Genomic DNA, 11,157 nt, shown 5'->3' with positions numbered 1-11,157 from the left:
ACGCAGGAAATTCAAATTTATTTAATTTCAAAAAGTTCCCAGAGTGTAAAAAGCCAAAAAACGGTAGTCTAAATTTCAGGGGCAACATTCCCTCTCGCTCCCACTCTCACTCCCTCTCGCTCGCACATCGTCCACTGCATTAGCACATGTCGCATGTTTGAATGGGTTACAATACAAGCTGATTCAGCAGACGAACAAACCGACTTCACGAGTTCCCGGAAAAAAAACACAAAATTTGAGAAAAATCGCAAAAATATTATCTAAAAAATGTCGGAACTGTGCTTCAAAGACGGTGTTATGAACACAACATACCAGAATATCAAGTAAGATGAGAAACTGTGTGTAAAAGGCGCGGAAAGAACAAAATATTCTTCTATTTACAGTGATTTGGTTTCCGGAAAGAGTGTCCAGCTCCGCGTTGAAGCCCAGGAGCAATTCTTTGAATCTGACGAAGATGACGACTACGACGAATTGGACATGGGAAAGTATGAGGAAGCCTGCGAGAAGTGGAAGAATGCTGACTTTGTGGGAATGACCTTTGAGGAGATTCGTCAGACCATGGTCAAAATTGACTTGGGAATCTACAAACAGGTTCTCCTGGAGGGCTTTGGTGAACCAATTCCCGAAAAGAATTGCCGGGTCACGATGGTGTACTCTGTTTTCTTCGAAAAGACCCCCATCCCTGTGGATTCAACTCTCCTCACGGGGAAAAACTTCTCATTCATTACGGGTGAGGATAGCGGTTTACTCGTGGGAATTCACCATAGTGTGATGACAATGAAGGCTCAGGAGCAGGCAAAATTCATAATACCCTGCAAGTATTTGTATGGTGAACTTGGATGCCCTCCGCGAATTCCACCAAACACGGATGGTCTTGTGCTCATTCGTGTGATCAACCTGGAGCCTGGGTATGGTGATCATCAGGTGCAAGATAATGAGACAATGAGTTACAGCAGTGTCATGAAGAAGGTGGAAGAGCTCCGGCAGAAGGGGAAGAATGCAGTAAAGTGCTATCGCTTTTCATCAGCAGTTCGTACCTACCATGAAGCCATAAGGATCCTCGTGAGGGTTGACACGCAAAATCCAGAGGAGGATAGAGAGAGAAATGATTTGGTTGTGAAAATGCTCATCAATTCCGCCATGATGTACAACAAACTTAATCAACCAAAGAGTGCTTGTTCCAATCTCAACGAGGCCCAGCGATACTTCCCAAATGTTCCCACTGATCTCAAAGGGAAATTGTTCCTCCACAAGGGACGTGCCCTGCGAAATTTGGGTGAATTCGACCGCGCCAAGAGTTGCCTCCATGAAGCCCAGAAGTACTCCAATGCACCGGAAATTCGCAAAGAAATGGAATTGGTTGTGAAGGAAAAGGACAAGTATGACACCGCGATGGCTAGTATGATGCAGAAGGCATTTAATTTGCACGATAAAGTGCAAAAGAACAATCTGTCCAAGATTAATCGAGAATTTGAAGCAGCTTTCAAGGAGACAGTTCAGAATTTCCTCAAAGATGAGAATATTAAGAAGCAAATTGTTGCTGTGGATTTCACAAAGGAACAAAAGAAGATTGTCGATGATGTCCTACTGATGGTGCCAAATGTTATCCTCAGTGTTTTGCCGACAGAGCATTCCACAAAATATTGCTTGGTCAAGACTGATTAAGCTATAAATTTTAATTTTGTGAATCTCAGGTTTCTTTTGAAGATTTTTCAATCAATTGAATTACAAAACTTATGAATTACTAATAATATTTCTAAAAAAAAAATGATTCAATTCTATTCCGTTGCAACAAACAAAAGGACCAGAATAAACAATAAATTCGATCCTTAACAAATTCTTTATTTTATTTTATTTACAATATTTAAGATTCACACAATCTCCTCACAATCATACATAATTCACCATCAGACAAATCCTGACTTGACTTTTTTTTAATTATTACTTTTTATAGTGATGCTAAAAATCCAATGTGAAATAATTTAAGATTATAAGAGACAAGAGTGGGGATTTTTTTTACCGAGCAAGGTCTTGCGCCACGGAGATGGGAGAATGCTTGAAGCAGCTCACCCACACACCACAGCGGCATCACTGACGTGGCCATTTGGGATTGTTTCAAGAGCAGGGATTAGTTGAAGTGAAATTTGAACTGGAACGGTGATCCGTGGTGGAAATGATGGAAGGGATTTCCACCCCGGAAACCACCATAGCCACCATGATTGCCACCCTCTGGGTCCAGTGGATCTTCCCCATTGTCAAATTGTTGTCGCTTCTCGGGATCCGTGAGAACTTCCTTGGCTGCTGCAATGTCAATAAACTTCTTTTCGGCAATTTTCTTCTCATCACCCTGGAAGTTGTCCGGATGCCACTTTTGGGCGGCCTTCCGGTACGCCTTGGTGATCTCCTGCTTTGTAGCTGTGCGCTTAACATTGAGAATTTTGTAGTAGTCTCTCCTCTCTGATTGCTTCTGTAGACGCTTAGCCCGTTCGAGTCCTTCTTTAGCTCGCTGAAGGTGCTCATCGATATTGATAGCTGCCTGGTAGTCTCGAATGGCTGAAATTCAATCGCAATTCCATGTGGAATTAGTCACTGCTAAAATGCTTTTTTTTGTTTATTAGAAAACTTACCATCATCATACATTTCCGTACCAATGTACGCCTCTGCACGATCACAGAGAACGGTGGGATCTTTGTGAATCTCCAGTGCTTCACGACACCGTGTTACTGCCTGTGTGAATTGCTCCTCTTTCACGTGACACGAGCAAAGAAGGTGCTTTGCACTGAATATCACCATTGGTACCTCTGTCTCGAATTTCAACACCTTCTCAGCGGAATCGATACATCCCACATATTGGCGCTCATCGAGATACGATTGAGCATCCGAGAGGGCCTTCTCCACCTTCTTTAGCTTCTTATAGAAGGGAAAACAGTCTTTGTGCTCGGGATCTAACTTCAGACACTCCCGAATCTCCTTTAAGGCATCTGCAGTGTGTCCCATATTGTACAAGAGTGTGGCAAGGCGAAAGTACCTACAGATGAATGGAATTATTGTTAATTTTTATTGCTGTACATTCTCAAAAAAAAAAAAGAATATCTTACCCTCCTGTGCTGTCGTGGGATAGACGATTGACAGATCTGAGATCAGAAACAGCGGATAGGACATCATTCTCCTTGATGTAGCAATCTGCTCGACTCTCGCGGAAGGTTGCGCTCCATGGAGAGATTTCAAGGAGCTGCGTGAGGAAGGCTATGGCTGTCCGGTAATCACCGCGACGTATTAAATCCTCAACGGCTGCCCATTGTTCACGAGCTGGATCTATTTTGCTGTACAAGTAGTTTACGTCATCATTGTAGGGTTCCTCAAGAAGCTGTTAAAAAAAAATTAAAATAACATTACTGCATCTCATGATGTGGTCTGCTGGTGCATTTTTTATGCTCACCACTGTATGGAAGTCAAGTTCAGCATTGCTATAGTCACCCAATTTGAGATAGACCACACCACGCTGGGCACGAGCTGTTGTAAAATCAGGCTTCAGCTCCAAAACGCGCGAAAAGTCCTGAAGGCAATTCCGGGCCTTCCCCAGGGCAAAGTAGACGGTGCCACGTTTGAAGAGGGTAAGATAATTTGATGGGTCCCCCTCTGTTGAAAAAAGTGAATTTTGCATTAGGTATATTTAATTGCAGTGATTGCGAGGCATGTGTTGTTGTTATCACGAATTCTCTCTCACCAACAGCTGCGTGGTAATGTGTTAGAGCGTCAGCTAACTGATTGCTGGCCAGGTACTGTCTTCCCATCTCCAGGTGCCTATCAATTTCCGCCTGTGTTGCTGATTCAGCACCTAATGAACAGAATGCATTAAATCCCAGAGTCTTTGAAACACAACCAGGAGCATCTTCCTTACCATCCATAAAGAGATCAAGGCAAAGGAGGAGAATTAAAGCCGTAAACTTTTTATCTTGGACCAACGGCACCATATCCACCAAATTAATCGCCATGGTTTCTCACAAATAAAACACTTTAACTCTTTTTGCAACAGAATAATTGCAACCACTGACTAGATGCAGCTGTGGTAGATTGAAATTCAGGAAAATCTTGAAGATGGCATGACGAAATTTCCTTCTTCTCTAAATAAAACCCGCGACTTTGACACTGATGTGGGCAAATTTTGATCCGACCAATCAGAGAGCACCACATGATATGTCACACTTCGGCAATGCTCGTGCAACCTTCGGGGAGTGGGGGATTTTCGGTATTTTGTCGAATTGGAATTCGATGTATTCTCAGTATTCGCGAGTCAGTGACAGCTAAAATCTCAAAACAAAAAGTTTGTCTCTCGCAAAATTTGTGAAAAATTAGTTAAAACAAATGCAAATAATGGATGTAGATGAAGATGCATCATCTATTTGCGAGTCTACGGTGAGTTCATGTGAAAACCCCGTGGAGTTTGTTCGGGAAATGCACAAATTGTGAAAGTTTATAAAAATGTAAACATAACCTGGCTTTTTTCCCTACAGGCTTCGCTTACGGAAGGATGCAGACTCCCAGTACGGATGAATGGCACAAATGACTGGCCACTGGCTGAAATAATTAGCGTTAAGGATCACACAGAGCCAAAACTCTTCTATGTGCACTATGTAGACTGTAAGTTGCGGCCGGCAAAAGCCATGGTGGGGGTTTGTTGTTGACACTCTCGTGCTACATTTTGTTCCTTTTTTTTGCAGTTAACAAGAGACTGGATGAGTGGGTGAGTGAAGATTTTATGGATACGAGAAAAGTACAATTTCCGCGGCGCGATGGTACAACCACGGGACAAAATACGGGTGTTACGACACCCAAGAAGCAACCAACAGTACCAACGACGGGTACAACGTCACGTCCCGTAAGTCCTGTAACACCATCCAGTGAACTCGTCAATGGGAGTGCAGTTCTTGCGGCAGCGCTGCAAAAGAAAATGAGTAGGAAAAGAAAGGTGAATAGAAATTAACAGATAAAAAAGGTGGTAGGTGAATCAGAATTTACCTAATATCTGTCATTTGTACATTAGTTGAGCACTGTTGCTCCAGTAAGCACTCCAGTGCCAACCACCCCGTCCGTAGTAGAACCTGAGGAGAATTCCCAGGATGGATCAAAGCAGCTGACACCTCGACAATCTGGCAGCTTGGTTGCCCATCACGACGATGTTGTGACACGAATGAAGAATGTTGAAATGATTGAGCTGGGTATTCATCGGATAAAGCCATGGTATTTTGCACCATACCCCCAGGAGCTCTGTCAGATGTCCTGCATTTACATCTGTGAGTTCTGCCTCAAATACCGCAAGAGTAAAAAGTGCCTCGAGAGGCACATAAAGAAATGCAATTTAAAGCACCCGCCTGGAAATGAGATCTATCGCAAGGGTACAATATCCTTCTTTGAAATTGATGGAAGAAAAAATAAGGTCTATGCGCAGAATTTGTGTCTCCTTGCGAAGCTCTTTCTCGACCACAAGACTCTCTACTACGACACCGATCCTTTCCTCTTCTACGTAATGACTGAATTCGATAGCCGGGGCTTCCACATTGTGGGGTATTTTTCGAAAGAGAAAGAGAGCACAGAGGATTACAATGTTGCATGTATTCTCACAATGCCACCGTTTCAGCGGAAAGGCTACGGAAAGTTACTTATTGAATTTAGCTATGAACTATCCAAATTCGAGGGAAAAACTGGCTCGCCCGAGAAGCCACTCTCAGACCTTGGACTGTTATCCTATCGTAGCTATTGGGCTCAGACAATCCTCGAGATTCTCCTGGCACAGAAGCCAACTGGAGATCTCGAGAAGCCACAAATAACAATCAAGTAATTTCTCACATATCCTTTATAAACTTTGAAATTGTTCTAATGATTTTTTTTATTTGCAGCGAAATCTGTGAATTAACCAGTATAAAGAAGGAGGATGTTATATCCACTCTACAAAATCTCAATTTAATTAATTACTACAAAGGCCAATACATTGTCTGCCTCACAGCGGATACTATTGAGCAACATACGCAAGCAATGGAGAAGAGAAAAGTACGGATTGACCCAAAATGTCTCCACTGGACACCGAAAGATTGGTCAAAACGGTCAAAGTGGTGATGACATCCAAAATTTGTTAAAAATTTTAACGTGTTTCATTATTTAATTGTGTGTCCACGTGTCCGTATTGAGAAATTGTATTTTAAAAACAAAAATCATCATTGTACATTCAATGCAAACATTAGTTATGTAATCTAGTAGTATACATAGTTAATAATTTAGATTTAATTAAAGTAGATTTTAGGGGATAAAAAATTCTTTTCCGGAAGGCAATTTGGAGAACAAACTACAATTTAATGTTATGTTTTTATAACTACATAAACAAAAAAAAAGAAAGGTTGAGATTTCAGGAATTAATTGTGTACCATAGAAAGAAAAGAAAAGCTATAAAAGTACTGTACAGTTGCTAAAAAAAATTCTGTCGAATTTGTAAAATTTAGAAAATTAAATTATTTTAATCGCCTAACCTCAATGTTTTATTTTTTTCATTTTGTTACGTCATTTTTTGGCGGGAATTTCGCTCGATAGCGGAGGTTATTCTTGTTTAGTATCAAAATTTTCAGTTGTGTAAAATAAAAAAAAGTTCAGGATGACAGACTCAGTTGGAGATTTTGGATTTCCCTTTCCACCCTACAAAATACAGGAGGATTTTATGAAGAGTCTCTATGAAGTGATTGAGGAGAGACTTATTGGGATCTTTGAGAGTCCAACAGGAACTGGGAAAACCCTCAGTCTCCTCTGTGGAGCACTAACTTGGCTACACAATAACGAAGAACAACTGAAAAGGGATCTAAGGACAAAGGTAAATGATGTCCAGCTGACGATTGAACAAGAAGAGAAGAAACCTTCGTCTGGTGGAGATTGGATTGAAAGTCAATACGCTACGATCAAATTGAAGGAGGATTTGATGTTGCAGAAGAAGATGCTGGATTTGATTTTGGAGCATGACAAGAAGATCCAGGCAATGCGTGAGAGAAAAAGGAAAGAAGTTCACGAGAAACGGAAATGGAGATCTTTAGTGAAAAAGGAACCTCATAGAGTTGAATCTGATGGAGAAGATCATCCAGAAGAGATACCTGATGGCACAGAGGATTTCCTCTTGGAGGAGATTTATGCAGATAAAGAACCAAGCGAAGAAGAACCTCCAACTGATGAGCATAAATGCACAAAGATTTTCTTCTGCAGTCGCACACATTCCCAACTCGCTCAGGTGCTGGAGGAAATTAGGAAGACAAAATTCGCCAAAAATACCAGAATTGTATCTCTAGCATCGAGGCAGAATTTTTGTGTAAATGATGAAGTAAGGGGGCTAAAGTCTGCAGCATTGATCAATGAGAAGTGTCTGGATTTGCAGAGAAATCGTTCCAAAGTCACCTCGATCGAGGGTGGGAAGGCTCTGAAAAAGAAACGCGGAAGAGGATGTGAATTCTTGCGAGAGAATACAATTGAGAATCTACGAGATAGCATCCTTTCGGATATAACTGATATTGAGGAGATCATACAGATGGGTCAAGGAGAAAAATCATGTCCATACTATGCAAGTCGAGCAGCCATATCCGATGCCCAGCTGGTACTACTGCCCTATCAGATGATCTTTCACGGCCGAACAAGAGATCAGATGGGGATCAATTTGAAAGATTCTGTGATTATCGTTGATGAAGCTCACAATCTTCTGGACACAATCTCTTCAATCTACTGCGCTGAGATTGACCTGGAGCAACTGAAGGAAGCTCAAAATCAACTAACGGCCTACCGCGAGAGGTATGTGAAGAAATTTAGCACCAAAAATCTCCTGAAACTCAATCAATTGATCTTTGTTGTGGGGAGACTCGTTAAAATGTTCCCAGAAGTTTCTAAGGACACGCACAGAATAATTCTGTCGCACCAGCTCATGTCAGAGGGAGAATTTTTCAACATAAACCTCTATGAATTACTGAATTTTTGCGAAAATACTCGCTTAGCTCAAAAGGTTCAGGGATTCTCAATGAATTTTGGTGGAAAGAAACTAAAGGATGATCAGAAAGAAAAGACTGCTACTCAGATATTGCTTGAAAAATTAGAATCAGATGGAAATAAAAAGAAGCGAGGAAAGAAAGTGGAAATAAATCAGGCAGCTGAACAGGAAGAATCAGAAGCAGAGAGAAAAAATACCCCATCAGTTATTCGTCCTGTCTTGGCTTTTCTGGAACGCCTCACAGAGGATATCTCAGATGGACGAATTCTCCTTACGTGGGAACCAAAACCACGAATGAAGTACCTCCTCCTGAAGCCAGATGCCCATTTTTCCCGTATCCTCAGCGAATGCCGAGCTTTGGTTGTTGCAGGAGGCACAATGCAGCCAACAAATGAACTAAAAGAACATATCTTCTCCCGAGAAATTCCCCGAATTCGGGAATATATTTTTGATCATGTTGTACCAGAAAATTCCGTCTTGCCCCTCATTGTACCCCGTGGTCCAGCTGGGAAAGCCCTACGACTGGATTTTGCATCTCGGAGTTCAAAAGAATCTCTCATGGCTATTGGGATGGCTCTTCAGAATCTGTGCAATGTGGTACCAGCGGGAATTGTTGTATTCCTCAGCTCATACGACTACCTCAATGCTGTTTTCCAGCATCTCGATGAGTGTGGTGTCCTTGGGAGAATACGTGCCAGGAAGAAGGTTTTTCGTGAGCCACGTCAAGGTGGTCGAATAGAGGGTATTCTCAGTGAGTACTCAGATGCAGCCACAAAGGGTGGAGGAGCCATAATGTTTAGTGTGGTCGGTGGGAAGTTGTCTGAGGGATTGAATTTCTCCGATGATCTCGGAAGGTGTGTGGTTGTCGTTGGCCTTCCATTTCCCAATAAAACAAATCCCGAACTAATTGAAAAGATGAAGCACTGCGACACAATCCTGCGGCCAGGAGCTGGGAATGATTACTACGAAAATCTCTGTATGAAAGCCGTTAACCAGTGCATCGGTAAGAATTTTTTTTTTTTGTAAAAATCATTGAGAAAAAAAGTAAAAAGATTTTTTTTTCTTTGCAGGAAGAGCTGTACGACACATCAACGACTATGCCAGTGTAATCCTCCTGGATGAGAGATACGCCCAGGAGAGGATATCACGTAAGCTCCCTGGATGGATACGGAGAAGCCTCAAGGAAGCCCCCAACTTTGGAGCTGTTCAGAGTGTACTCGTGAAATTTTTTCGTGAAAAACGAACAGGCATTTAAAATTTTTGATTCAATGCGAGAACTCTCGAGTTGATCCGAAGATAATTCATCGCACCCACCGGCACATATTTACGTTTTTTGCTTTCATTGGTACACGCACTATACGCAGCAATATTATAAAATCTTGTTCTTCTGACTAGTTCTTTGGTTTTAAATAATGGGGCTTCTTGGAATTGGACAAACAATTATCCTTTTGTGCGTTATAGTTCCATGTTTGGGCAGCAGTAGTGATGATAAAGCCACCATAAACATTACACCAAAAATTTGTATCCTTTTTTGCCAAATTACTAATCCCTCACTTTTCAGCCATAATAAATTAATTTTCCTTTACTAAATTTAAAAAAAAAATGAAGATTCCAATATCTTTGTGCGAAAAAGAGAGGAGCATCGCCTTGTGCGGAATCATCTGCGAGCAACTGAAAGCTATGAGAAGCAATTTGCATTACTGAAGCTGGCTTATGAAAAGATTCTACAAGTAAGGAATCCTCTATTGATTTTTTTCAATAAATCGTTTAACTATTGCTATTACCTACCTTTTCTTCATTAGATAATACAGGAAAGTCGCCAAGTAGTGAGCGAAGATTCCGTAGGCAAGGAACTTCCGACTAATCAGACTGAGATGGAAGCTCTCTTTCTTCTTCTAGAAAACACCTGTTTATTCGGCGACCTTGTCCTCCACATGCCAGACATTTCATACAGAGTATTGGAGAAGATGCCAAAGTGGAGAGAAATCATTGCATGGGCGTGGAAAATGACGATGCAACATGAAAATGTGATTGATGAAAGAACAATTGAAATGCTCAATTTATTCAATCAGGAAATTAATGAAGACCAACGTTCCGAGGATTTTGTGAATCCCTACCGACATAGCGGTGCCAACGAAGCTACGCCAGAGAAGCCAAAAGAGACCAAGAAAGTGCGGAAGAAGCTGAAAAAAGGACCCCAACTAGCCGGTGGACATAGACATAATGAATTATAAAACATAACATACATAATATTATTTATTTAATCTAAATTCTTAGAGATTATCAGTATTTGGGACAGCTTTCTGCTGCAGAATCTTTCCGTAGCCACCTCGTCCGGAATCGTAGTCAGTTCGGTATTCATCTCGTACCTGTCCCCCGGACTTTCCTCTTCCATACTGTCGTCCCTCGACGAATCCTGCATCCCAGTCCACACGAATTAGACGATCATCGAGCCGTGTTCCATTTATGTACCTCATAGACATCTCAGCATCAGCTCGTGTGTAATACTCGACAAAGCAGAAGCCGCACGGAGTCTTCTTGAACTTATCCAGGCCCATTACAATTCTCCGGATGTCACCACATCGTGAGAAGAGTTCATGAATTTGTTCCTCCGTCGTGTAGAATGATAGATTGCCCACGTACAGTGTTGTTGTGAATCTCAGTAGTCGTTCCTGGTCATTTCGGCTTCCCTAAATAAAACAAAAATAACAAGTTTGAGGTTATGTTGATGAAAACTCCCAATTTTACTATTTTAAATTACCTTAAAGTGCTGATCTCGATATGAACTCAACTCTACAGATGATGCAGCCATGATTTATTGTGTTTTTGAATTTTTATGAAACAATTAGACTGAATAGACTTATTTTTTATGCAAAATAAAATATCACTGAAAGACGATGATTGTTTACTTACAACCTTCTTCTTCTTCTGCTTCTTAACAACTGAAGGCCGAACGTCATTTCAATATCTACACAGCGTTGCCTCGGCGTTGCTTACGCCGAGCTTACACGAATGTTCTCCGAACTTTCCCGAACTTCGAATATTTTCGATCGGAATTTTTAAATGCAAAAAACCGTTACAAGCGTTGGACTATGTTTCTCCCGAAAGTCCCTGAAGCAGGAAGTTCTTGCGGTTGTGTTTCCTGTAGA

At 41.4% G+C, this 11,157-nt stretch overlaps 6 protein-coding genes across 6 annotated transcripts; 4 read left to right on the top strand and 2 right to left on the bottom strand.

The window, feature by feature from the left end:
• The first annotated feature begins 165 nt into the window (after positions 1–165).
• LOC129797123 (inactive peptidyl-prolyl cis-trans isomerase shutdown) lies at positions 166–1,837 on the top strand. Its single transcript, XM_055839441.1, has 2 exons — positions 166–323; positions 384–1,837. The coding sequence occupies exons 1-2, from the start codon at positions 268–270 to the stop codon at positions 1,663–1,665; spliced, it is 1,338 nt and encodes a 445-aa protein (XP_055695416.1). The 5' UTR covers positions 166–267; the 3' UTR covers positions 1,666–1,837.
• On the bottom strand, positions 1,822–4,199 carry LOC129797122 (dnaJ homolog subfamily C member 3). The gene is made up of 6 exons (XM_055839440.1): positions 3,902–4,199; positions 3,728–3,838; positions 3,440–3,639; positions 3,099–3,367; positions 2,628–3,028; positions 1,822–2,553 (listed from the first exon to the last, which is right to left on the bottom strand). The coding sequence occupies exons 1-6, from the start codon at positions 3,993–3,995 to the stop codon at positions 2,129–2,131; spliced, it is 1,500 nt and encodes a 499-aa protein (XP_055695415.1). The 5' UTR covers positions 3,996–4,199; the 3' UTR covers positions 1,822–2,128.
• An 83-nt stretch (positions 4,200–4,282) lies between these two features.
• Positions 4,283–6,520, top strand: LOC129797119 (histone acetyltransferase Tip60). Its single transcript, XM_055839436.1, has 5 exons — positions 4,283–4,416; positions 4,515–4,641; positions 4,722–4,969; positions 5,045–5,835; positions 5,898–6,520. Exons 1-5 carry the CDS (start codon positions 4,366–4,368, stop codon positions 6,112–6,114), a joined length of 1,434 nt encoding a protein of 477 aa, XP_055695411.1. The 5' UTR covers positions 4,283–4,365; the 3' UTR covers positions 6,115–6,520.
• Positions 6,521–6,533: 13 nt separating this feature from the next.
• LOC129797117 (ATP-dependent DNA helicase DDX11) lies at positions 6,534–9,526 on the top strand. The gene is made up of 2 exons (XM_055839435.1): positions 6,534–9,011; positions 9,079–9,526. The coding sequence occupies exons 1-2, from the start codon at positions 6,644–6,646 to the stop codon at positions 9,261–9,263; spliced, it is 2,553 nt and encodes an 850-aa protein (XP_055695410.1). The 5' UTR covers positions 6,534–6,643; the 3' UTR covers positions 9,264–9,526.
• Positions 9,421–10,278, top strand: LOC129797120 (uncharacterized). The gene is made up of 3 exons (XM_055839437.1): positions 9,421–9,529; positions 9,617–9,738; positions 9,811–10,278. Exons 1-3 carry the CDS (start codon positions 9,421–9,423, stop codon positions 10,240–10,242), a joined length of 663 nt encoding a protein of 220 aa, XP_055695412.1. The 3' UTR covers positions 10,243–10,278.
• Positions 10,247–10,956, bottom strand: LOC129797121 (nuclear cap-binding protein subunit 2). The gene is made up of 2 exons (XM_055839438.1): positions 10,770–10,956; positions 10,247–10,698 (listed from the first exon to the last, which is right to left on the bottom strand). The coding sequence occupies exons 1-2, from the start codon at positions 10,818–10,820 to the stop codon at positions 10,282–10,284; spliced, it is 468 nt and encodes a 155-aa protein (XP_055695413.1). The 5' UTR covers positions 10,821–10,956; the 3' UTR covers positions 10,247–10,281.
• Positions 10,957–11,157: the final 201 nt, after the last annotated feature.

Source organism: Lutzomyia longipalpis, chromosome 1 (assembly GCF_024334085.1).
Source record: "Lutzomyia longipalpis isolate SR_M1_2022 chromosome 1, ASM2433408v1".
In the NCBI taxonomy this organism is placed as follows: Eukaryota; Metazoa; Arthropoda; class Insecta; order Diptera; family Psychodidae; genus Lutzomyia; species Lutzomyia longipalpis.
The sequence above is the reverse complement of the archived record's forward strand: the minus strand, read 5'-3'. Positions and strand labels throughout refer to the sequence as shown.

What these genes read in the sequence shown, in the direction of transcription:
- LOC129797121 (XM_055839438.1), bottom strand. Translation starts at nt 10,820, where the DNA reads ATGGCTGCATCATCTGTAGAGTTGAGTTCATATCGAGATCAGCACTTT. An exon ending in ATCGAGATCAGCACTTTAAG is followed by an intron (nt 10,699 to 10,769) that starts GTAATTTAAAAT and finishes TGTTTTATTTAG; the next exon opens with GGAAGCCGAAATGACCAGGA.
- LOC129797120 (XM_055839437.1), top strand. Translation starts at nt 9,421, where the DNA reads ATGGGGCTTCTTGGAATTGGACAAACAATTATCCTTTTGTGCGTTATA. An exon ending in AAACATTACACCAAAAATTT is followed by an intron (nt 9,530 to 9,616) that starts GTATCCTTTTTT and finishes AAAAAAATGAAG; the next exon opens with ATTCCAATATCTTTGTGCGA. An exon ending in CTTATGAAAAGATTCTACAA is followed by an intron (nt 9,739 to 9,810) that starts GTAAGGAATCCT and finishes TTTCTTCATTAG; the next exon opens with ATAATACAGGAAAGTCGCCA.
- LOC129797117 (XM_055839435.1), top strand. Translation starts at nt 6,644, where the DNA reads ATGACAGACTCAGTTGGAGATTTTGGATTTCCCTTTCCACCCTACAAA. An exon ending in AGCCGTTAACCAGTGCATCG is followed by an intron (nt 9,012 to 9,078) that starts GTAAGAATTTTT and finishes TTTTCTTTGCAG; the next exon opens with GAAGAGCTGTACGACACATC.
- LOC129797119 (XM_055839436.1), top strand. Translation starts at nt 4,366, where the DNA reads ATGCAAATAATGGATGTAGATGAAGATGCATCATCTATTTGCGAGTCT. An exon ending in AAATGAGTAGGAAAAGAAAG is followed by an intron (nt 4,970 to 5,044) that starts GTGAATAGAAAT and finishes TTTGTACATTAG; the next exon opens with TTGAGCACTGTTGCTCCAGT. An exon ending in AAGCCACAAATAACAATCAA is followed by an intron (nt 5,836 to 5,897) that starts GTAATTTCTCAC and finishes TTTTATTTGCAG; the next exon opens with CGAAATCTGTGAATTAACCA.
- LOC129797123 (XM_055839441.1), top strand. Translation starts at nt 268, where the DNA reads ATGTCGGAACTGTGCTTCAAAGACGGTGTTATGAACACAACATACCAG. An exon ending in ACAACATACCAGAATATCAA is followed by an intron (nt 324 to 383) that starts GTAAGATGAGAA and finishes TTCTATTTACAG; the next exon opens with TGATTTGGTTTCCGGAAAGA.
- LOC129797122 (XM_055839440.1), bottom strand. Translation starts at nt 3,995, where the DNA reads ATGGCGATTAATTTGGTGGATATGGTGCCGTTGGTCCAAGATAAAAAG. An exon ending in CCTTGATCTCTTTATGGATG is followed by an intron (nt 3,839 to 3,901) that starts GTAAGGAAGATG and finishes TCTGTTCATTAG; the next exon opens with GTGCTGAATCAGCAACACAG. An exon ending in TCCCACGACAGCACAGGAGG is followed by an intron (nt 3,029 to 3,098) that starts GTAAGATATTCT and finishes ATTCATCTGTAG; the next exon opens with GTACTTTCGCCTTGCCACAC.